Source organism: Photinus pyralis, unplaced genomic scaffold (genome assembly GCF_008802855.1).
Source record: "Photinus pyralis isolate 1611_PpyrPB1 unplaced genomic scaffold, Ppyr1.3 Ppyr1.4_LG4, whole genome shotgun sequence".
In the NCBI taxonomy this organism is placed as follows: domain Eukaryota; kingdom Metazoa; phylum Arthropoda; class Insecta; order Coleoptera; family Lampyridae; genus Photinus; species Photinus pyralis.
Window position 1 is genome coordinate 23,046,334 of NW_022170511.1, and position 26,552 is coordinate 23,072,885.

Sequence of the window (26,552 nt, forward strand, 5' to 3'; positions counted from 1 at the left end):
ACCTCTTTCATTTTAATTAACAGCGAACTGAATCAAATCTTTCAATAAATTACCATAGAAACAAAAGTTTATTTAACATTCAAGACAATTTTCATACTTCATTGGATTTATGCGTGCCATATCCCAAAATAATATATGTTTAAATTGGGTCAGAATCAAATAGTTTTACAAGACGATAAAGGGATGTTAATCCCAGATTAATTTGTGATTGAACAACATCATTATAACTCTTCTGAAAATTCCGCAGGTGTTTAATTTAGACGTAGAAGAAGTAAGATTAGGTTCCCTCGTTGATTCCATGGAAACAATATTGTTTTCTATTCTGAACTTCATTTTATTTCGTGCGCCGAGTCTCATTTTTAATAAGAATGACAATGGAATTCACATTGATTTGTTTCACTTTATTTACCCTTGCCGTTAAAGTGATCACTTTATCTACCCCAACTGTTAAAGAGACTCCTACTCATCCAAACCTATATTAAAATGTCAATTTCGCATCTGCTATAGAATAAACTATATTTAAACTCTCTCTGTTGCAAAGTGGAAAATAATGAATAATATTGCAAATGAGTACAAGTGCCTTTTTGGCTCCTCATAATAATCAAGCTTTACGGTATTTCATCAGTTTTAACCCATTTGATAGATTTGACCATGGTTACAACTATTGCCACAATTGTTTCTACGGCATTCCTGTTAATTATCGTAAAACTCCATTATCGCTTGTACAGTTTACTTCACGAAAGGTAGAGCCCTGCGTCACTAGGCGTCACTAGCTTGTGAACCAATTTCAAACTAATTCTGTATTCTCTATCACATGTCACGGCATGAGCGAAAGCCTCGGCGAAAGCGAAAAAGAGATGGTAACAATTTGAAATAGTTGGAAATTGGTTCACAAACTTGTGACGCAGGTTGCATTGGAATCGTAACTCAAAACAGTGTCCTGGTTTCTGCAGGATAGGCATCTTCAGTTCACCATTTTTGCCTTGCTATAAAAAACAAAATAAAAGTGTCTATGTTGGTTCAGCAAACTTGTCTTGGTGGAACACTAACTCCCAAATATATTCCCGTATCTACACACTCATTACCCAGGAGTCATAATCCCAAATAATTTCAGTTATTATCCAATCAGTGGGTATAGGTAGTTAAAAATACGAAAGGAAAAGATTTTGGACAGTGATGAAGATATTCCCGCCGGGTACATTTTTACGGCGCAGAACATAATTGGCTATTTGCCTGCCATTTCGTGGCGTACCAAAACACTCTCAACTCAAATAGAAATTTTATGGTGTTTAAATGACGAGCTGACAAAAACCCAATTGGCATAATTAAATGCCATATACAAAAAACACCTTGAAAAGAAAATAATCCTATTTCAGCAAATTATTTTCTATCGCTAATGCGTACTTTCATTCATCTTATACGTGCTGGTAGTGAAAACGAGACAGTATTTTACTACACCTTTTTATATTTGTCATTAACAATTATGTCGATTTCTACAAAAAATTCTTGTAATAAGTAGCACCAACTTTCTTAATAACATCTGTGATATGGTCTTCGTACAGGTTTTTTTGTGTTTTATTAGCGCGAACTAGTGTAAACCTGTTCGTCTGGCCTCTCCGTTTAAATCGTGTGTTTATGTTTCGCTTTTTCGGTTATTGCACAATGATGTATTCGTAATGTCTAATGTAATTGTCTACACTTTTGTTTTCTATAAACGGTCATAATTCAGTGGGCATGAAATGTAGCCGTTATAATGGGAGCGTTTAGCAGCCCATTAAAGTAATCACTTTGGTAGTTCAAGTTCATAGCGAATCCAGATGAAAAAGTGGCATTAAGAAAATAAAGACGTCTGATGCACATCTAAAGATAGTCCTTAGGATTAGCTGACAACAAACAAAGAGCTAATGTTACTCAATCTCGTACGCAACATTGACGTATGCTAAATTATTTAACGTCACGGCATGAATTTTGAAAAGCATTGTCTGTAATTCAGGGTGATTAAAAATTGAGTGCAAAGATTTTAAGGGCGCATTTACCAGACAAAAATAAGAAATTTTTTCGTATAATCGTATGTCCTAACTTGCTTCGTTTTCTAGATACAGGGTATAAAAGATTTTTTATTTTAAAATCGGTTTTTATTTATTCCCACCAAAGGAAGATCCTTATGACGACAACATAAGCCTACCAAATTTTATTTATATCGACTGAAAGGTTCTTGAATAAAATAATTGATAAAAAACCGATTTTTTAAAAAAAGTTTTACACCATGTATGTAGAAAACGAAGCACGTTAGGACATACGTTTATATGAAAAAAATCACATTTTTGGCTGGTAAATACGCCCTTAAAATCCGTGCACTCAATTTTGAATCACCCTGTGCATATTACTATCTATGTGGTTCTGGCAATGTATTCGATTATCCACCTGACTTACCAAATTACTTTTTATACCAGTAAATGTAACTGACCAGAAATCACAGTAGGTATTATCCGATTACTGTCAGTTCTGCCACAGAATTCTTTGCTGTAATTGGAAACACTTACAGAGGGCCGATTTTCCAATAAATTATTATAGGGTTAGTGGAATTGAAGATTATCCTTTCAGCGTCTTTTAATTTCTGCAGAGCATTGTTTACATAATGGGTTGCGGATGCCTGGAGACGAGATGTCGCTGTAACTAGAGCTAAAGTTGGTACCTTAATTGACCTTATCTACTAAATGCGCAATTGGAATATTTGGGAATTGATTCAGTACGTTAGCTTTAATTAAACTGGTAGTGAAAAATTAAGTAAACAAATAAACAGGTGTAATTGATAAGAACCCATTTTGTGGGTGGTGGTTAATGAGAAAGGATAGTCCCTACTATCCTTAAGGGGCATTTAGGATTCATTCTGTCTTGGACAACGAGTCAGTTAGTACGTGGTGCAAGATATTAGCTTTATTCCGAGCACTAAAAGTGAGATTAGTTCGGGTTTTGGGTTACCAGAGCAACCAGTACGTTTTCAGAGAAGTTTAGACATAAAAAATAATCCAGTGGTGATTGATGTAAATTGATTCTAACGTGTAACGATTTTTGGGAGATTAATCGGAAATAATAAACTGTGAACGTGATCGTCCTTCCTCATTCAGTCCCATAAAAGAGAGCCGTAAACGTGATCAAGGACAAACTGATTAAGCGCGCCAAGATATTTTTTTACCATAAACAGCTATTATTAAGAATTCAATTATTTGGTTGTATGAGGTACCGTTATTTCCCTTTATGTAAAATTAGAGGTCGGAATCTTTAATAAAAACATAGTAAATTATATTTGATTGAATTAATAAAAAATCTTTGTACGTTACTCTTCAAGAGATTAACGATTAACCTGTGGGCATTTGAAGCCACTTTGGTATTGAATATATTAATTTGATTTGTTAGATAATAGAATAAATGAGTTTCTCATTTAAAGTTGGTTTATTCAAATTTCAATAAAGAGAATTTCCGATTTAGTGAGTCCATTTATGATTATATTTTTGGTGAAGTATGTTTTAAAAATTGTGTCGTACTTAGTTGATATTAAGTTCACGTTAGTTAGTTAAAAAATTCCATCCAAGATGATACTCGCCTAAATGGGGTGAAAGAACAATCTGAACTACAATCAAATATTCTGGTACTTTTCCCAAATTCAAATTAACACTTTAAATCTTCAAACAAATTTCAACTGAAACTTTTTATGGGAATCAAAATGCTACGAAATTATTTGCAATTATGTTTATAGTCTTTATGAGTTTAAGAAGACAAGTATGCAATACTTTCTGGTACTATACAACTCAAAAAATATCTACATTTTGTTGAAATTCCGAAACAATTGCGATATCAAGTCAGATTTTAAAGTATTCGGTGTTGGTGGATTATTTTCATGTTAAAGGATCCTCAGATCCTCCTTACGAATAAAAAGTATACCATTTTATGGTAGGAATACAATTTGGAAACATTTTAGATATTCGGAAGGGACATGTCCAAAAACCTAGGTAAACACGATAGCTCTATGAGTATGACCCTTAAGACAGAATGAGACAGCCAGCAACGTAAATTAGGAAACTTTTAGAGACGTAGAGGCGGATCGTTTGGGGCTTTTGATATATTTGGGAAAATCTTTTGTTTTGATCTTTTCTAGCACCTACCTTTAAAGAAATACATACGTTTCACCATGTACTGCGAAGCAAAGATCCCTTTGTGGGTACGGTATTTCAATATTTCGCCCTTAAGATATTCGCATTAAAAATGGAGAGAAAAATACTGACCACATTGACAGACACATTTCACCCAATCATACAATACTCGGGTTCAAAATAATAACGTAAACCATAACCAAGTAACATTTACTTTTTTTATACATGTAAATTTAACTAGGTTTTTAAAATTTGTGGGTGGTAGATTTGTCCATTGCAGCTATAATATTTTCAGCACTTAGTTATTTTAAATGCGCAGATTGTTTTTTGAAATCTGAACATATGATTTTTATAATTTATGAAATATATGTTCTACGTAACAATTAACTGTTCAAGAAATCTATACAGGGTGATTACCAAACCATGCAAAAGTTAATTGGAAGCCCCCTCTTTTTCTTCACGGATAAATTGTGCTCATGTAGCAAATTTGAAGCCGATAGAACCAAATAAAAACATCAAGAAATCAAAGTAAAAATTTTGCTCGCTTACTCCGTTTTCTATTTTGAACAACTATTGTTAACAACATTTGTCATTTGTCTCCTCCCCATATGCAAAAAAGTTTTTTGTAAATTTCAAAGGCATCATTGAAACCAATATTACAAAATATTAGTTTCCAACCGAACAGAGCTGATCCCCAAAAATTCAAAATTCAATTCGAAAATGTTGGGTCTTTTACAAGAGACGACCAAACAATCGGGTGTAACACTGTATATACGAAAGCGTTTGCCAATTGTTTGTTTGGACATCTCAGGTCCAAAACTTGCGCAAATTTGTGTATTTTACAAGAAATAATCAAGCTTGAATGGACATCTACGAACCAGATAAACAACAAACAATACAAGAGAAATAACTTCGAGTTGTGGGCACTAACTGAGCACTTAATTCTGCCGCTTTTGGGAGTGTTCTGCCTAACAACACTTATGTAACTAACAGAACATGGACAAAGAAACGATAGATTTCGAATGACGGTACAAAAAACACTTAATTATACAGTAATGGCCATTTGCACCAAAAAGCTAGGCGACAATGGTTGTCATGGATTTTAAACTCCTAGGCTCTGCTTCAATTTTTCAGTGCAAAAGACCATTTAAGCTGGTTTTTGCTCTTGTTTGGAAAATACCATAACTGTTGAAAATGTATATAACCCTACATTACCAAAACTAAGTACTTCACAAAACTAAAATTGAACTGCCTTTTTTTCTGACCAATTATCACATTCCTAGCGTAAGTCATGCAATGAGATCAAATATCTACTACAAAGGCGTTTCAAGACGTATAAATTTCACAAAAAAAAACACAAACCATACCTTTAGCTTCGACATATTTTCTTCTTGATTGCGCTATAAACTTGACCGTGGAATTTGAATCATACTTTCCACGAGGCAAACGGGATTAACTCCTTTCGAAGACAATTGCGATGTTACCTGAAAAAAGAAGAGAAAATTACACTATCCTGTTGACATTAACACAACAATTTCGTGATAGATTATTAGAGGAAATAAATCATACCTCCTAAGTGGTACCATTCATTTCAGTAGCTGTAACTCTTCGCGTAATATAATGCACAGAGCATCCTCAGTTCTCAGACGCTTTCACTTGTTCTCACCGTCTACTTTATACAGTTAGAATACTGTTTGAAAGTATACTCTAAAATGTGCTTAATTTCCGAATTTTGCTAAGACACTAACTACAGTCGACAACAACAGTGGAATCGTTTTATTCGGTATTGACATGGGAGGAACACTTCTGATGATTTTATTGACACAAAGAGAAAGGTGCAATAAATAAGAAATTTATCACCATTTAGTCAGCCTCACATTTTATTATTGGGTTTCAGTGCAGTGCTATAATAGGCTTACACACTAAATTTCTTGCCGTAGCTCCTTTCTCAGGCAATGGTGATTTTAATTCGAGTAAAAAACTGAAATTTACTTTTCCAAATGTGCTTAAATTGAGTTCAAATTGATAAAAGATACTTTAGCGGATGTGACCACCAACGATCTAGCGATACTACAGTGACCGTATAAAGACAGTGTGAAAATAATGCTCCATGTCGGCCATGTTTTTTCCAATTTATCATTGAGTTGATTGGTTTAGAATTAGTAGATTTTGATATGGTTACAAAATAAGGCTCTGTCACAATTGTCCATAAAATTAAAATTCATCACTTTGGTTTCCTGGTTAATTTCCACAAACCCCAGGCAAGAATGTTTTGCTAAAGGGAGATTATTATATATAATTGTTACGGTCAAAGTAATTAATTGGGGATTATTCATAATGACCGGTCAATGTGAATATACACAAACACAACATAGAGGGAAGGAAAACTCTTCAAACAACCCCCGCAATTTTTTTTATTAATAAGAGTTATAATTCATATATCGAATTTAAAACAATCATTCCGGGAGTTGTTTGAAGAGTTTTCCTTCCCTCTATGTTGTGTTTGTGTATATTCACATTGACCGGTCATTATGAATAATCCCCAATTAATTACTTTGACCGTAACATAATCATTGTTTATAGCCCATCGTCGTCTCCCTTTTGTTCAATTTTGCCTGGAATTTTGCAATTTCAGGATGCAGCTTTTTGCACTCAATCCTGTACTTTGTGGAGGTTTGCAGAAGAACCGCAAGTAATTTTTCTCACGGGGAAATTGTAAAAATTCTCTAACTAATGTTTACAGTGAGATTTTGTTATATTATTTATATGAGCTTGACAAATAGCGACTATAATTATTTTGCAGTGCCTCCAAACTAGTTTTTAATTGTAGGTAGGTAATATGATCATACTGAACTTGGACAAGAAGGTACATTACCGTTTTCTGGCACTCTCATAAAGTTGTAAGGAAGTACCCATTTTCTAGCGTCATGTTTTACCCACCGATAAGGAAATCCAGCTGCTGTAACTAATTTGCCGTTTGCAACCGTTCCCGTAAGAATATTTAAATTTTCTTTGCCGCATCCGAAAACTCCATTCGATTGGAAGAAGGGGGAAAATTAATATACAGTATTAAAAAAGATATTATAAAGGCACACGATTTAAAACCCGAGAGGGTTGACAATGGAGACTGGCCTTTACTGGAAGGCAATGCTCAAAAGAACGCGCTCGAATAAATCAAGTTTTCTACCCTTCCCCACCATGAAAACCGACGGATTAAGATACCTCCCATATCAGAGACACGTGGGCCAGATACACTATCAATATCTGATGTGCTCGAGTGTTTTCATGTTACTATTTTTTATACCTTACTAAAAACCTGCAGTAGACGCGCCCTCCATCGGTGGAGGGATGTAAATCACATCACTTTTTAGCTCATTTCCATAAAAATAAAAAAAATGCGCAATTGTGACCACTTTGTCCGTATGTCTGTCCGTCTGTCTGTCCGGTCACTAGCAGATCTTTATCTTAAAAAGCTACTGTTCTACTTTTTTCGCTATTTGATTCGTTATGATGTGGAGGCTTGCACCAAAGAAGGATTCTTTCTGTGTTTCTTACTAAAAAAGTTACAGTAAATAATCAATTCTTTCATGTACCATAATTTTACAATTTTGCCGTTTAGTAACAATCCCCCAGTTATATTTTTGCATTGTCTGTCTGTCTGCCTGTCCGTGTATCCGTGTGCTCGACAAATTTCGGCAGAAACGTCGGATCGCTTTGAAAATTTGTACGCATCTTCTCAAGGATATAAGAAAGGTCGGTAGGTATTGTTTTTCAGCTACGTAGACTAACGGGCCAAAAAGTTACAGCCCAAAAACTAACCACACCTCCAAAAAATTGAGATGTATCATTTTTGTACAAATAACATATTTGTAAATGCCACTAAATATTAGGAAAAATTTGTCGTGTAGCCTTTGGAAATTAGAATAATCTACTATTACTCGCATGTTTCCTCAGCAATGCCTAAATGACGTCTTGAAATGCATACAGGGTGTAGCATGTAAGACCCCTCGGATAATACTTCTCTTACCATAAAAGATACCGAAAAAGTCTTAGAGCAAAATTGTACACAATTACCGTCGCCATATTTCAAAAGTACCTACTTATTTTTTATGTAACATGTTATGCCCTTAACTTTAACGATTTCACTGTTATAACCTTTTTTCCTCAAAAATTGAGTTTTTCGAATTTTAAGAGAAACTAAATCGCGTCGGGGGTTAAGTTTTGAATTGGGACACAGGTTAAAACCTCTTTCACTGTCACATAATTTTTTTTAGGTACTTTATCGAACAAAATAATACAATTTTTGAATGACATTTGCCAAATATCATACTTCTTTAATTTCAAATGGAACCCCCTGGAACCCCCCTAAACAGATTATATTTCTGGACAGCCGAAACTACAAAATTTCCACTTACATAAACAAAACCACACATTTCATAAGAAAATGTCAGAGAAAAATCAAGTAGAAACGCCAATTTGTAAAAAAAATTCTTTTCCGAACCCAAGTTTGCTATGGTGAAAAAAAAGACGTTCAATTGTCACAATTAACATTAAAGTGTCGCAGTGTTGTATGATTGTTCTTTAATCAACGTTGCGAAAGTGTTAATATCTGGTAAATATAGTAAATATTTGGAAAATATAGTAAATAATTTATTTTGTAAATAATTTGTAAATAGTAAATGTGGTGTACAAGATTTGGTGTAGTGGTCAACCCCTCGGGACACTCTGTACATACAATCAGACGGAAAAAATGTTGAGTTATATGTATTTCTTAAATATTGCCTGTCTATAAACAATAAAGCAGGTAAATAAACTATTGGAAACGGTTCCTAAAATCAATAAGGGATTGATGTCACTCTAACATCAGAAAGTATGCTAAAAAATCAAGTTTGACGAAATACCGTAAATTTTTCGAAATTTCGAAAAAAAATCACATTAATTGATTTGTGATTCAGTGACTAGAGTAAAACGTCACAATCTGTAAGTCTTTATCTAGAAGCTCGTGGTCTTAAAAATCTGCACTAATATGCAGAGTACCTTGCTTTACACTTTTTGCCTCGCTTTTTGCAGTCAGAAGGGCTATGTGAAATCTTTTTTTGGAATCATTGTATTGATAATGCTCAAAGGCAACTTTAACTTGGAAAAATAATAGAAAACACGATTCGGTTTTTATCGAGGTCACAAAACTCAAAGTAATTATTATTTAATTTAATTAATTATTACATTACTTTTTACGTTTTGTGTTTGCTGAGGTAAATCTTTCATAACCTATAGTTAAAACTAATTTTATTTATACAGGGCTAGCAATAAAATTTTTAAAGAGAAAAGCTCGGAACTTTCCCCTAATCGCTGCTAGTTCACAAAAATTTTAATATTTTAATCCACCTTGTACGATTTTTGGAGATAAGCTGTCAAATATACCAAAAACCATTATTCACGTCAATTTTTGTTGAGAAATAAAGGTTTATTTTATAAAAGGAGACAATTTTTATAATATTATAAGCCTATTAGCCTAACCGATACCTACTAGGGGACTGTGCGTTGCAAATTTGCCTCGCCTGTTTCATTGTTTCAAAAAAGGAAAAATTATTTCATTGTTATTCCAAAAATTCCATTAGCTGATATTTTGAATTAAATGTACTAAGAAGTTAGGGTTGCTTATTCGATACTATCCTTGGGTATATCGCAAGAAAGCTAATGGAATTTTTGGAATAACAATGAAAACATTTTTCCTTTTTTTAATGAAACAGTCGAAGCAAATTTGTAGTCACAATATTTTAATTTAAAAATATTTAAAAATACGTATCCATAATTCACAATAATTCCAACCTAAAAATGCGAAAATTGTACTAACCAATTTTTTCACATGACACTATAAACAGTAACAATTCACTTAAAAAAACTATTCTTGCAACACGAACACGCGACTACGATATTCCGACACCTACTGATTTTTAATGGGTATAAAGATCGCGTGAAAGCATCCGTACAAATAAAGTGAATATAGGAAACGGCCTCGGAAGTAGCGCTGAAGAGAAGTGAAATGCGGGCTTGGATGACCGTGTTTTACCGACACTCGTCTCAACTAAATAACTTTTAAAGAACCTCGCCGCAAACACTTTATATTAGTGACCCATTTGAGAAACTCTTACCAGCCGCCTTCTACCTGAGCAAATACCTTTTCGAAAGAAAAATCTATCGAGCCTAGACGCAGACGAGACGAATGGGGATGAAAAAGAACTGGTTTCGGCTTAAGAATGCCAGAAATGCTGATTAGGCGAACTAGACAAAAAAAATAATTGTGTGACAAACTAACTAACCAAATCTAAAATTCCTTGCGGAACTATTAACCGTAAATCATTATTTCTCTTCGTAAAGCTTTGAAAATAAAACGGGGGTGTAGGAAACCAAATTAGGTGATTTTTGGGGTAAACACGATCATTCTAGGACAGGCGGAACATGATGATCGTGTGTATTTAGTAACAAGAGATGAAAGTGCAAGTGAGCGCAAGTTGCCTGAATTATTCAGTAGGTAGTTCCATTTTTTGTAACAAAAAACACAGTTTTGGCATTATAATTAGTTGTTGTTATTTCCTGCTCGTGGTATTTGATCACAAATTAGAATTTTCCTTGCGTTTCTGGGCGCTCATGTACATGTACTCAATAACCCTTACTCTGGAAGTTCATGAGTAATTAAAAGCAAATTTGCCGAAAAACTTCCCCCAACGTATTAAACAGAACATGCAGAACTATTAAAATAAATATAGTAGAAAGAACCGATTTAACTACTTTTATCAATCGCTACTATAAATTCTCATTAGTTTTACTTCTCTTCTATAATCCTTCTTCGTGGTTCCCCACAGTCAGATTACCCTAAACACTAACTACACTTATGTTTGAGGCGAAGAATTTTTAGGGGCGGGTAACCTAATGTGAAATATACAACAAATTTCTTTTAAAAAAATCTTAAAAAAATACATATATGCTATGTATAGGTAGGTACTTTAAAAAAATGTTGATGTGGCTACTAACACAAAGAGGTTGTCTTGTCAGAACCCAGTCAATAAAATCACGTCTCTTCTGATGATATGGGGTTTTAATTCCTGAGTAAATTCATAAATTGCGTTTTGTTAGAAGATCTATCGTAAGTGGCGACAACTAATCATAATCCTCCATATTGGGGCTAAAAAATGGTTTGATTGTAGGATCAATATACCTTGTCATGTCAAGTTGTGACCGTATAATAATAAATGTCAGTTTCATTTAAAGATTCTCTTTTAGAACTAACGGCGCAGAAATATTGCAGGACAAGCTATGAGAAAACTACTGCCTCCCAAATTAGAAAGATATGTAAAACGATATAATAAGTATAAAATATGGCCCAAGAACCAAAATGTACGTATAAGGGTAACCATAATAATTAAATTATGTTTGATATTTCAGTGTGTTCCGTCACTTTCTGTCCCTCGTCGCGTTTTTCTCCTTTTGGTATAAAAAGTGTCACTTCAATTCCTTAAACGAAAGAAAAAACACGTTGATTTAGTACAAATACGTTGGGAAGTACCCGATGCGTCCAGCTACTTAAACGCGTTTTTGTGCGACGGATCATCTTTTATTAGGAATATAATCTACATGCAAAGCTAATGCTTCAAACTCAAGCATTCTACGATGATTCCTTCGAGAGTTATACTTAAAAAACCTTTGCAGCCTACCGACAGACCGAACAGCCAAAGTGAATGTATAGGGAATTTTTCTTAGATGTATACATAATATGTGCTATGTATACTTTTAAAAAAACGGATCAAACGCAGGGAATAGATGGCTGTAATAGGCCACCACCTCTAGACAAATTTGTTTTAAAGGATATAATCGGCGTGCTATGGAAACAGTAACTTGATTATTCAATGTCAAATTACGGTTAGCTATTAGTCTTTATTTTTATTACCAGCATCGAATTGCGATTTTTTTACATAAAGTTGTATAGATAAGACGATAAGGTTAAAATATTAACACGGTAGGAGGGTCGTAACAGTTCAGAACTGTAAAATCAGCTCCAGCCTGCTGCGTGTAATGTTGGTTGCCTACAGTCCTCTCTTCCATGCCGTTTTTCTTAAGTACTGTGCTATTTATTAAGAAGTAGACATAGGGATTTATGTGTAGGTATTGTTTTCCCTGTCTACTTTGAAATGACAGAAAAATCTTCTGAAGGGCGCCTAATTTTATGCAATAAAAATAACTTCTAAAAACAAATAAGAATCTGACTGTCACATTAATTTGAATATTGTTATATTGTTTATATTATTATTGTTATTGATAAGGTTAAAATATTAACACGGTAAGAGGGTGGTAACAGTTTAAGAACTGTAAAAACGGATCCAGTTTGATACGTGTAATGTTGGTATCCAACAGTCATCTGTTCCATACCGTTTTTTTTAAGTACAGTGCTATTTATTAAAAAGTAGACATAGGGATTTGTGTATTGTTTTTCTCTATGTCTACTTTGAAAGGACAGAAAAATCTTCTGAATGGCGCCTAATTTTATGCAATCAAAATAACTTCTTAAAGCACATAAGGATCTGGCTGTCACATTAATTAATTTGAATATTGTTGCTTTGGCTTCCGTATTTTTATATTCGTTCGTTTGCGATGTATTCAACACTAAAGAAAAAGTTTATATTGTCCATTAGTATAGTGCCGGTAAAAGTAAGATATTTATTTTCTGTGAAACCAAAGCAACAATGTTCAAATTAATAAATGTCGACAGCCAGATGTGTATTTGTTTTAAAAAGTCATTTTGAATGCATAAAGTTAGGCGCCCTTCAGAAAAGATTTTGTCTTTTAAAAGTAGACATAGGAAAAAACAATCCTTATGTCTACTTTTTAATCAATATCACTGTATACCTACATAGCCCATATGTATATATTTAAGAAACATTCACTGTATGTTAATGGGTGCAAGGGTCTTAAGGAATCGTGTTAAGGCAGTTAAGTTGCGTACGCGCTCTGGTCACGATCGTATAAGGGATGCCAAGTAGAGCCGCGGACGTATTAGTGAGTTTCGTGTAATAGCCCTTTAATGTGAGTGTCTCCCACGTGTAGGTGGTGAGTGTATTGTGCAGGCCATCGTGCTGGTCGTGCTTTGTTGTTGGGCTATTATAGGTAAAATCGCTCGCAGATATCCGGATATATTCCTAGGCGTTTAGAAGTGCATTATGTGCATGTGCCTATGACGCGGTCCCGCGGGTAGCTCACGTTGATTATACCGCTGAGTGATCTACTCGCTCGAGTAGATCATGGTGTCGACCCAATACAAAAAATATATGCCTCATTGTTAACAAAGAGAGTTCGGGGGTGAGCTTGACCTGGATGTCGTTCCCAGGTAGGGCAATGAGCGACATAGATCGACGTTACTGATCTATTGGCCGAGGGTCCTGATCAGAGGACCGAGGCGGGATGTGTATCCTAAATACTACACGGGCGCGCGGCGCAACTCTTTCCCAAATAGGTATGAGCTCCATGTTAACCCTTCAGGAAATCATCCTCAACAACGCATGCAACCCCAATCGCCAACCGGAGTGTTCGGACGTCCAGGAGAGCTTAGGGCCAGCTCGGGGCTAACGCCCCCCGGTGAGTTACTTAAGTAATTGGCGAGGATTGCGGTTAAGCAGTTCCGATATTTATTTAGGACGACCAGTCAGACTGAATGCTGCCAGGCCAACCCCTTATGCGTGGATTACAGAGGGGCGTTTCTAATGAAAGGTGAGTTTACAGTAGATTTGTCGCATCTTAATAATGAGTTCTGACCTACAATTAGCTCCCATTTAATTAGCGATTTCCCTTTTTGTTATATAAAAATACCCTCATTGCAATTGTTTGGACGGATTTTTTTCCTTGACTCCGATATAGTAAGGATTTCGTTTTTTCGACTTATCATAAGTACCCGCCATCTACTTGAAGTGTATCTTTCTTTAAGATCGGCTGAAATTACTGTCACATTGTAAATTGTAATGTTGCACACTTGACCCTCCTATTTAAAAAGAATTGTACATTTTATCAACGAAAAGGGTTACATTTGATTTTCTTTTGGGGTTCAAGTTCAAGTCTATTTTTAATATTGGGTTCAAGTCCTATTTTTAATGGACCAGTACAAAACCGGCGCGATTTTTGAATCATCCTTTATCATGTCCCATAGACATTGGTGTACACCCCTTTAAATTAATTTGAAATAAGGTGAATTAGTTTGAATGAACGTGAATTAATGTGAATTATTTTGAATTAACGTGAATTAATTTGAATTAATCTGAATTAAAGCGAATTCATCTGAATTAACGTGAATTAATTTTAGTTAACGTGAATTAATTTGAATTAACGTGAATTAATTTGAATTAACGTGAATTAATTTAAATTAACGTGAAGTAATTTGAATTAATGCGGATTAATTTGAATTAACCCGAATTAATTTGAATTAACGTGAATTAATTCGAATTAACGTTATATTAATTTTATTTTTCCAACTTGTTTAAATAGCAAAGAGAGAGAAAAATCCAAGTGTGCCAATTCGACTGACGTCGGGAGAAATTTCTGTGGTCAAAAATCTGCAAAAATTTCTGCTTTTTTTCGATGTTTCTCAAATAACCCGCCAACGGTAATACTTAGGTAAAATGATAAAAACTGTAGGGTATAAAAGTACCTTTTAATTTGATATTTTATTTGGGCCCCTAACATGTATAGTTTAGGAGATACACTAATTTAAAATTTCGTGTTGATAGTAATTTTTGAAAATTTATTTATTTATTTATCTATCTATGAACATAACAGGTTGCCCCAATTTAACAATGTTCATGTATTAATTTACTATTAACTATTCGAAATTATAAGGAATATAAAAAAAATAAACCATCTTTTACGTTGCTGGACTTGAAAATAAATTTACACAAATAGATTAGGTATTAGAAATAAATATCTAAATTTATTTATTTAATCTTTAAATTTTTGCTGAAGTCTATTTTTTTCAAAAGTTAAATAAAAACTCGAAACTTCAACTTGATGTATCTCCTAAAAAACAGTGTAATTTGTGGTTCTTTACATTTGTCAACCTTATTCATTTTCTTCCCTCTCACTGTCTTGGCCCAACATGAGGTGTTAAAATTATTACGTACCTACCAACGTAAACAAGTAAAATTGTGCACAACCCTTATGCAGATAAAGCGCATTTCTTTTAAAACCGGAATAGTTCTGCAGATATTTACAATGAAAGTTTCGACACCTCCATGGGACATGTCTCGTCCTGACGTTCCACTTGCGCTTTATGAGTGCCCTTTATGACATTTCATTTTCAAGATATTTGGTTGGACTTCACCAATAGATAGGTACGTCTCGTTCAGAGGATTCATTTTGCCTTTGTGTGTACTCTCCTTCGCTCATAAATTACGCCATCACCAAAAGATATATTCTTCCAGACGTCCCAATCGCCTTTTGTGAGTACCCTTTCCAGACAATCCGCTCTTGAGATTATAAGCGATCACGATAAAGGGTCGAGGAGGAAGACTATGATTGGTAAAAGGTAATTCCTTTCATTGAGTTCATTCATTAGAGTCCCATGAAGGATAAAACAAGTCCCCCCTCAACCCCCCCCCCCTTTTTTTTGATAAGGGGTTAGAAAAAGGGCGGGAGCTGGTAGAAAACAGTTACTTTTTTCCCTTTTAAATAGACTACCATGGAAGATAATACTCCCACCCCGCCGGTCACCCAGTGATGTCGAAACGGAGTCGCGCAGGAAGGTTATAGTTTGTAGAAACCAATTCATTTCGAAGAGACCTTTCATTAGAATACCATGAAGGATATAACGTGTATTTACCCTCTCTCCCTCCTCCATTTTCAGAATTTTGATATCACTAGATGCATGTACATACAAAATCTGACAAATTAGTGGTCACACATTTCTTTTAATTCTTAAAAAATGCGCTAAAAATGTTATTATTTTTAAAAATTACTATATGAGCTCACGAACATTTAAATTAGTGTATCTCCTAAACTATACATGTTAGGGGGCCAAATATACAGTGTGTAAAGCGATGGGGTATACAAGAGGGAATTTTTTTAAATATTGATTTATGACAAAAATTTATTATTCATAATATTTTTTGCTTGCTTTGAAAGTACCAATAACGTTTCGATTGTTTGTGGTTTGATAGCAATACGCTATTTTGATCATAATGTAGAATAACTTTCAACAAAAAAATTAATTTTATTATTTTTCCAGATTTCTATAAATAAATTTTAGATTATCGAAACCTTATTGGTACTTTCAAAGCAAGCAAAAAACATCATGAAGAATAAATTTTTTTCATAAATCAATATTTAAAAAAATTCCCTCTTGTATACCCCATCGCTTTCCACACTGTATACTACAGTTGTTAATAATGGATGATTTTACCTAAGTATTACCGTTAGTGAGTTATTTTTAAAAAAACCGGAAAAAAGTCAGAAATTTTTGCAGATTTTGGACCGCAGAAATTTCTCCCGACGTCAGTCGCATTGGCAAACTTGGATTTTTCTCCCTCTTTACTATTTAAACAAGTTTGAAAAATAAAATCTTCTACCGGACCTTTTGTAACCATTTACTTAGCATTTTTACGTCTAATTTTACTGGACTAATAGCTCTATCGCGACAACAAGAAAAGGTCCCACACCAGCGTTACAGGACCATTTCTTTTGTACCTATTTCTCAACGAGAAATGGGTAAATACCAATTGCACACTTACATCTTCCTTTGGAACAGAGTCAATAGACCACTCCCAATGATCTATTTCTATTTTTTGTTCAAATTTACGCGTTTTGAAGAAATAAGAACTTGTTGGTTTGAGGATAACATTGCCTGCATTCTTTTTGGAATACTATTACCTAATGCCTAATGCTAATAATGTTACTTCTGGAGTGTGGAATCAAGACATCGACCTTAAATTTGTCATTTCCTTAAATAGCTGCTTACGAATTGTATCCAGAACGAACCAGATGATTCGTCAAGAAAGAGCCTTATCACATCTAGATAAACTCCGCCAATATGATCGACTTCCGTGCAACAGTTGTTTTACTAATACATACTATCAGTTCAGTGCATGGTGTATAATAGACAGGTGTTCGCGCGATCTGACCAGCGCTGGAGCTAAATTCTCAGAGAGAGAGACATAGTATACGCCACGCCGCGCTACGGCTACGTTTACGGGGTGTATTTCGTTGAAAAAATGGACATACGTAAAAAATATACAGGTTTATTGCACCATAATGACATATTCTGGCGTATAATAATGCTAAATCAACAAGGATCAACACTCAATGAAATTGAGATATTATACCCGGGTAGAGAGATGAAGACATCACTCGCTTTCTTTGAAGGCTACCAGTTATCACCTTGGAAAACATGTCGAGAGAATTTATAACGTTAAAAATACAGTGTAAAAACAAGCTGCTTGCTGTGCATAAACTGATATTGCAAAAACATTCTTTTACACGTGTTATTTAATTTTGTACTGTGTGCTCATCATTGAGTAATTAACCTAATCCATTACTCAACGGTGCTCATAATAAGGATAACCTAGTCCTATGTAGAAGCTTTTTGTGTATTTTCTATCATAGATTATTGTAGCCAACGGTGGAGTTACTGAGCATCCATGAGCTTTACACCTTACCTGTACAATAGCATGTATACTAGGGAACAAGCTAACAAAGTACCTATGACCAGGGCCGGCTCAAGGCAAAAGTTACGTGTAAACAAGCACTAAAATTTTCGCCTCTGCCCGCCTCGCTAAATCCTGAATAATGAGAACTTTTGGCAAGCATGTTTTTAAAAATGAAAAAAGGTTTTTCACTGTATTATTAATTATATTATATTAAGGCAAGAAACTTTAATGCATTTTCCATGAATTGGCATAAATATTCTTATGCATAAAAAACTTAAGATTACGTAGTCTGCGCATGCACACACCTGATATTTAAAGTGTGCGATACGTTTGCCTTTACTAGAAGAATTTCTGGTTAAAATTTAAAAAAAAAATTCTATAAATAAGAGAGTTGACATTGCGTAGTTTGCGCATGCGCCAATCTGATTTTTGCAATATGCGATATGCTTATCTTTACTAGAAGCATCTATGGTTAATATTTTAAAGAAATATCTCCTTAAATAAGAGAATTTACATCGTGCAGTTTGCGCATGCGCACATTGCTACCGAATGCAAAAAGAACGAACTACATATCTTGAAAACTGTAGAAGTAGTTAAGGCCTCGGAGGGACAGACGGACGGAGAAAGTGGCCATAATAGCCCTTCCAACGTGAGTTGAAAAATGCGCCAAAAATACAGGTTGTTAATGAATGTCATGCAGATACTCCAGGGGGTGGTAGCACTCGTCAAAATAAGAAAGAAATGCAAATATGTGCGCGGTCTAATCTAAAGGACGCCATTTTTGTTATACAGGGTGGCAAAGTTTCAATTTTGTTCTCGTATTTTGCGTTTTCTCTCTTATGTTCTGGGATGATTATTTCAAATTTGATATTTTTTAGAGTCTCTACAATAAAGTATCAAAATAGTTGGTCGCAATATATAGGGTGTTGCATTTTCTTTGTCGCCCGGTATAACGAAAACGATGGCTCTTAGGCCATATTTGATGCTTCTAAACTCTGTTTTTTAACTAGGAAGACGGATTTAAAAACCTGATTTACACTGAAAATGTCACTAGGATCTAGTAACAAAAATAATACTCATTTTATACAGTCATGTATTGTGTGTTGCGTGATGTGTTTTTCTTTCACATTTGGATAGATTTCATTATTTATGCTTTTGAGTTATTATTTGAACTACTTTATATTATGCATACATCACACTTTTAAAAGCGAATTATAATAAATAGGTAATACATTGATAATAGGTAATATAATCCTGCATACATTTTTTGGCCTTTGATTTGAAACATTATTTTGAATTGTAGTTTTAAATGTTTTATCAGTTGTAATACTACACAATCCACATTACAATTTACAACAAATGTTAAATTATTGAACAAATTCAGAACAATGGAATTATATTCATATTATTAAACAGCACAGTTCACTGTTTTATGTATAATCGATTTGGACCTGTCTTCCGAAACTTCATTAAAACTGTCACTGTCCTCCGATCCGAGTGAAATAATTAATTGTTTTATAAGTGTATCCATTACGCCATCCAATCTACACATCTTATTTTTTCTATTTCGGTGTCACAATGATGATTTTGTACAACTGTTTTCGGCCGAAAACAGTTGTACAAATACAGTGATTATAGTCGTTTTTTTTTGGTAACTCATCTCTTAAGTTGGCAGTTACTAGTTAGTACAAGTAGGTACTTCGTTGGGTACTTCCATGTTTGAACTTCAGAATGTCAGTCTTACTACGCTGCCAACCTAAAACTTAACGGCTTAAAAAGTGTTCCCAACATAAAACATGTTAGTTCTAATGTTCCCTATAGTTTCTGATAATGATTTTTTTAATTAAATTAAAGCACCGAAATAGAAAAAATAGTATGAAAAACGCGTGTTACAATGCTTTATTGTAATACTCCTATCTTGCGGACACTCGTGGCTACGCTTCGCGTCGCCACTCGTGCCACAAGATAGTCGTATTACAATAGGTCGCATTGTAACACTATTGTCTTTCAATATACTATTCTTCCTTAATAACGTGTGGCACACAATTCTGCCAATCGTCAGAGCTCACATTTGCAACTGCGTTATGACCACTCACCACCGGGACGTTTCGAAGGGGTAAAAATCCCAGTACTTCGATCTTCTTTAATTATCCGGTATACTGTTGATCGTGCAACTTCTAATATGTGTCATACTTTAATAACTACATCATTATTTACGGTACCTGTGGTAGATGTAATCTTCAACACAAGCGTAGCAAAATTCATATCCGGAGTATCAGATAACATTTGTTTATAATAAACTGCTTCTCGGCGACTGATAAATTGACCCAAGTTTAAGCGACTACGTTTTTTCAAAGGAGACAAGCTTGCTTTACTGGTACTTGGAGTTGAATCCATCACTAATGCCAGTACACTTAGGACGCGAAATATCAACTTTAGTTCTTAAAAGAACTGTTTCATATTGTTAAATGCAAAAGGACTCAGAACACACGAAAACTCAAAAATAAGTACAACAGTTAAGGACGAGAATCGCGATTAAATTTGACAGTTTGAGTTAAATCATGCCAATAGCAATTTTACCTGGGTGTAAAACGGGCGCAGCGCGAGCCAATAGAAACTAAGATTTTTTGCGGGAACTTTTAAATCCGTCTTCCTAGTTAAAAAACAGAGTATAAATTAGTGGACTGTAGTTTTATAATATTTTATTTATTACACATTACACAATGTACATATTTACACCCATGTGTGTCGTGAACGGACACTTGTCACACATGTTCGCTCCAACTGTCTCAAGAACTACCCTCTATTCACATTATAAATAGTATGGTGGGGTTTTGTCCCTAACAATATTTGCATTTTTTCTTATTTTGACGAGTATCACCCCCTTAAATATCTGCATGAAATTAATTAACACCCTGTATAGAGGTTCATTTATTACTAGCGAACTTCGTACCGCCTATCAGGCAATGTCCCGCTAATTCCAATTTAGCTATGTGTAGGTTTATGTGTTCTCACATTTTTTTGAAAAGCAAAGTTGTCCAAAAATGCTACAGAGCTTTCCGAAGGGATAACGCGTCTGCTATTTATGAATATGCCTCCCTTGTACGGATTTTTACGTCTGTGGTCCGTCAGTCATTAAACATGAGTAATTTTTGCGCCCCTTCTTGTCTGCGGCGTAAGCGACGGGTTACACCGTTTACGCCTAAAGCCGGCCCTGCCTATGACATCGTGAACCAAGAATGTCATTCCTATACTGCACTTTAGATTGATGTGGTGCAGATTTCTACTTCATTGCATGTAATGTACCCAAAACTTCAATTGAAAGTCTTGCCGCTAACCACGAAGCTTTCTCTTAAATTTTGCATGCTTGTTCTGAATACATAAAATGGTATTTTAAAACGAGTGACAGAAATGAAAATTCCTTTAAGTCCTTACGATTGTTTCAAATCGCAACGTGCATCCCAAATTACTGTTTGGCAGTTTCTACTCGAAATTTCCTGCTCTAACTTTAGAAACTAAACCGGTACATATTGCCTCGTATTCATTGCTTAACGTAACAGTTTAGTTCAAATACGAGTTGCGTAACCATATTGTTATGCAAAAAGCATAAACGTCCATTATTTAGTAAAAATACGTGGTCTTATCTGGTCAAATATTGAGTTAAAGCTGATCCCACCAGCTACACGGGTTTCGTAACAGTCTAAATTGTGTTCTGGTAGATTAAAGAAAATATGTATACTTAATTATAAAGAAATGTTTGTTTTTTAAATATTCAATTACTTCACTTTGTGTTTGTCCACCAAATCTAAAACAAATTTCAAAAATCTTAGACTATACAAAACAAACAGAAAACTGCGCATACCTTTTTTTACACGTAGACCCCGGTTTCACCCATTGTACAGGGTGATTTAAATTCGTGGCTTACCATTGAGATCCCTGGTGAGAGATGCAGTATAAGTTGGAGGGAAAGTTGCTCTTTTTTGTGACTAAAAAGTACAATTTGAAAATTTTGAAAATAACTGAGATATCACCGAAAAAGTGAAAATGTCAAATTTCGTCTTCGTCTTCTATAGCTAAAGCAAAAAAATGGACAGTTCCCGTTAGTACCTTTTATGGACACTTTTTCTTCCAGAGAATCTGAATCTGTTATTAGCATTTCCATAACGGGCTAGATGTAGAAGCTACAGACTACTATTTTTTTTTTCTTTTGGTCGCCATATTGGATTTTTACGAAAGACAAAATTGATGATGATGACGTGTCACACGTTCTGAGTAAAACATCCACGGGTAGCTAGACCTTGCTAAACATGGCTATGATAGCTATGCATTAACATGAATTTCTTTTCTTGTCCTCTATTTCATTCCGTAATAAACTAAACAAATATAGAAAACGAGCTCCGGGGTATTCGGTTCATAACTCACGGAGATGTCAAAAGGGCCTTCCTTATTTTTTTGGGCTACATTGCCAATTGACGAACTCCGATCTACAAATTTGATAAAGAATCCATCTACTAAATTTTATCGTAATTGGTCCATTCGTTTTCGAGATATCGTGCTAACGGATGGACAGACGGGCAGACACGGCACAATTGTAAACTCGCTAGGAGCTCGTTAATAATCCAATATCGCGCCCATAAGAAATAGGTTATTTTTTATAGTAAGCCTGTAGCTTCCACATCTAGCGTGTTATGGACATTCTGATAACAGATTCAAATTCTCCGTAAAAAAAGTAGGTGCCCATAGAAGGTCCTAACAGGAACACCGTTCGAACTAGGGAAAATGCAAACGAAATTTGACATTTTCAGCTTTTCGGTGATATCTCAGTTATTTTTATAGGTTTTTCAAAAATTTCAAATGTTCTCACAAATTTGGGCAATTTTACCTCCATTTAACATCTCCCACCGTTGCGGAGATCCCAATGGTGAGCCACGAATTTGAACCACCCTGTACTTGCGTGGTTCAAAATATTGGTCGGTATTAACACAACGAGGCTGATGAAGGCTTTGGCATTGATATGTTAATGGATCCGCATCATGCTCGGAAGCAGAGTCATTATATCTCAATCGGGACGACGAATATGAGCTCGTTGGTTACTCGAGGATGTCTCTATTGCGTGGTGCCTGATACTTAGTACGATTGATATTGGTTCCACAGACAGTACTTTTTTACAGGGAAACAATCCCAAGAATCCCTGCTAATGGAAAATTTACAGGACCCAGTCGAAATACCTATGAGAATTTTAGTATTAATTTAATATAATAGTATATTTAATTAGGAGTCCGGAAAGCAGGCTTTTTCCGTGCGTGCGTGGCAAATGGAAGTCATGCAAGCACGGAAAAAGCATTTCTGGACGTGTAATGAACGATATTTTTTATTATACTTCTTTTAAATCGATAACATAAAAAACAACAAACTCGCTAACATTTTTATTTTGTAACAGTTATAGAAAATGCGTTTTCATGGTTACTCTCAAATCATTTCAAAGGCGATTTGTTTAATTAGTTTATTTCAGATAAGGTTGACGAAACGTCAAAAAATGTCACAAATTCTCAAAGAAGTTTATCTAAATATTCAAACATCTACGAATTAAAACACAAAATACTTACATATGAAACATTACAACGCATATAGATTTTCTGAAAATTAGTTTACTTCCCTGTAAATTTGTATTTTAAAGCAATATTTTGGGTATTTATATTCAGCGCACGGAAAGAATCAAAGGGACCGGGAATAGTAGATTACATACCGAGCTGGGAGGTGGTTCATTACCTACCCCGAGGGCTTAAGGTACCTCACCGACGGAGGTGAGGTATAAGCGCGAGGCGTTGGTTATGAACCACTGACCAGCGAGGTTTGTATACTATTTTCCGTGCGCTAGCCTGGAAAAGGCCAGATACCATTATTCCTAATACAGGTGTAAATAAGCTGATTTCAATGAAGTATAATAAAAAATATTGTTATTATTAAAGTCGCACGGAAATACACGTTTTGAAGCACCAGAAATCAGAATCAAACAAAATCTCGATTATGTCGATCTGTCTGTCGGTCTGTGTGTCTGTACTATCACTTCCGGCTAAACGCCTGAATCTTTTTCAACCTTTGGTACACATATTCTCGGATATAAAAGGGCAGAACGACGCATGGGGCGGTGTGCATTTCATTTAATAAATCATGACTGTTCGAGCCTAAGAAAACCGAGTTCGTCCAACGCAGCTAGGAAATTGACTGATAAGGGCAGTGTTTGCGCTTGTGAATATGGAGCAGTTAGAAATACTGCGAAGAGTGAGTCTGAAGAAGGAAGATGGTGTAGCAGTGCCTTTGGATAACCGCTCAGCAGTGACTGTCTTGCAGGAAAATATACATAAAAAACGAGGACCGCCTTCAGAATGAGGTGAGTGCTAACGTATTTTGGGAAGTACAGCGAGAAAACTTCTTTGACGCAGAGAAGAGAGGTGATTTCCTGGGTATCGTTATCAAGTCCGACACTGTCTCCCGGCAGAGCTAGAGGACCTGCGTGGCCATCGCTCAGACAGTGATGCAAGCCTGTCAACCACTGTCCTTCGGTTCTCCCATTTTGCTATAGGCGCCCATTTTTATCAGAAGGAGGCCTACCGTGTTCTGATAGACACAAAAAGTACCCATTACTCTTTGGTCACGTTTATGTTCGTACCTAAATTATTGTTTATGTATATTATGAAAATGTAAAATCATTGTATTGTGTAATGAAGACCAGGTCGTATGTTACTTATGTATGTTACGTTTTCGTATGTTATGGATGACCTGCCATAAACATATTTACAGAATATGTAACGTGGTAAATAATAAATGAAATACGAAATATCAATTTCATCCAAAATATAACTTTCTTTATTTACAACAATGGTGCGTTATTTTGAACCCTTAACTTTGGATAATCTTTTCTTTTAACTATGAAATTATGAAAGACAGTAGATTAAAGTAACAGCGCCTATGTAAGTACTTTGCACATACTTCAGTGAAGGTAAATAATTGTTGACTTGAACAAACTACAATATCACATATCACAAAGGACCAAGGCAAAATGGTTACCTCCGAAACAGAGAAAGAAAAGCGAGCTAGGTGTACGTTCTTTATTTACATACTGTCTACTGTATTATACATCAGACATATAGATCAAAGCATTGTTATGAAACTAACTTCTAGGACACGTATAGGCGGCGCTGCACATTCGTCTAGTAGGTTTATAAACAGTGGACCCGGCGCAAGTTCGAACTTCCTTAAAATATCCTCCACTGGCTAGCTTAGTACAGAAAAAATAGGTCTTGCACGCTGGATCAGCTAAATTGTCAAAGTTGCCATTATGATCACATTCAAATCTATCAGGGTACGACAGTGTTGTAGAAGGAAGGACAGTAGTTGTAGATGTAGGGCATTTTGGGCAGGTATATGTCGTTGAACATGCGGTCAAATAGGGATCGAAGGTTGAACCAGCGGGGCAATGTCCTATTTTCTGTACGAAACCTCCATTGGGTTGTCTCGTACACGATATGAATGTTTTGCAGTCTACGTCTCCCAAATTAGGAAATGATCCTGAAAAAGTACAGTGGAATAAATCGGGATATGTTGGCGGATAACATGGCGCAATTATGACGCCCGAAGTTGTAGGTTTGCTGGTTGAACCCTGAGTTGTTACTTTTGGAGTAGTAGATTCGGTAATGGCATTATCCGTTGTTGTAGGTGGATTGGTTGGACCCTGAGTTGTTACTTGGAGTAGTAGATTCGTAAAATGGCATTATCCGTTGTTGGTAGGTGGATTGTTGGACCCGAGTTGTTACTTTGGAGTAGTAGAATTCGTAATGGCATTATCCGTTGTGGTAGGTGGATTGGTTGGACCCTGAGTTGTTACCCTTTGGAGTAGTAGAGTCGGTAATGGCATTATCCGTTGTGGTAGGTGGTTTGGTTGGACCCTGAGTTGTTACCTTTGGAGTAGTAGATTCGGTAATGGCATTATCCGTTGTGGTAGGTGGTTTGGTTGGACCCTGAGTTGTTACTTTTGGAGTAGTAGATTCGGTAATGGCATTATCCGTTGTTGTAGGTGGATTGGTTGGACCCTGAGTTGTTACCTTTGGAGTAGTAGATTCGGTAATGGCATTATCCGTTGTGGTAGGTGGATTGGTTGGACCCTGAGTTGTTACCTTTGGAGTAATAGATCCGGTAATGGCATTATCCGTTGTGGTAGGTGGATTGGTTGGACCATGAGTTGTTACCTTTGGAGTAGTAGATCCGGTAATGGCATTATCCGTTGTGGTAGGTGGATTGGTTGGACCCTGAGTTGTTACTTTTGGAGAAGTAGATCCGGTAATGGCATTATCCGTTGTGGTAGTGGATTGGTTGGACCCTGAGTTGTTACTTTTGGAGTAGTAGATCCGGTAATGGCATTATCCGTTGTGGTAGGTGGATTGGTTGGACCATGAGTTGTTACTTTTGGAGTAGTAGATCCGGTAATGGCATTATCCGTTGTGGTAGGTGGATTGGTTGGACCCTGAGTTGTTACTTTTGGAGTAATAGATCCGGTAATGGCATTATCCGTTGTGGTAGGTGGATTGGTTGGACCATGAGTTGTTACCTTTGGAGTAGTAGATCCGGTAATGGCATTATCCGTTGTGGTAGGTGGATTGGTTGGACCCTGAGTTGTTACTTTTGGAGAAGTAGATCCGGTAATGGCATTATCCGTTGTGGTAGG

The 26,552-nt window shown here is 35.6% G+C and overlaps 2 protein-coding genes across 2 annotated transcripts in view; both read right to left on the reverse strand.

The window, feature by feature from the left end:
- LOC116168848 overlaps positions 1–10,217 on the reverse strand; it is a 32,921-nt gene extending 22,704 nt beyond the window's left edge. Inside the window, exons 1-2 of the mRNA XM_031484837.1 lie at positions 10,006–10,217; positions 5,519–5,635 (exon numbers count right to left, since the gene is read on the reverse strand). Of these exons, the coding sequence (XP_031340697.1) occupies positions 5,519–5,533 (15 nt within the window). The 5' untranslated portion in view covers positions 5,534–5,635; positions 10,006–10,217. The remainder of the gene's footprint in view (positions 1–5,518; positions 5,636–10,005) is intronic.
- Positions 10,218–25,001: 14,784 nt separating this feature from the next.
- Positions 25,002–26,552, reverse strand: part of LOC116169014 (mucin-2-like) — a 6,198-nt gene continuing 4,647 nt past the window's right edge. Inside the window, exons 3-4 of the mRNA XM_031485046.1 lie at positions 25,716–26,207; positions 25,002–25,573 (exon numbers count right to left, since the gene is read on the reverse strand). Coding sequence (XP_031340906.1) covers positions 25,002–25,573; positions 25,716–26,207 — 1,064 coding nt within the window. The remainder of the gene's footprint in view (positions 25,574–25,715; positions 26,208–26,552) is intronic.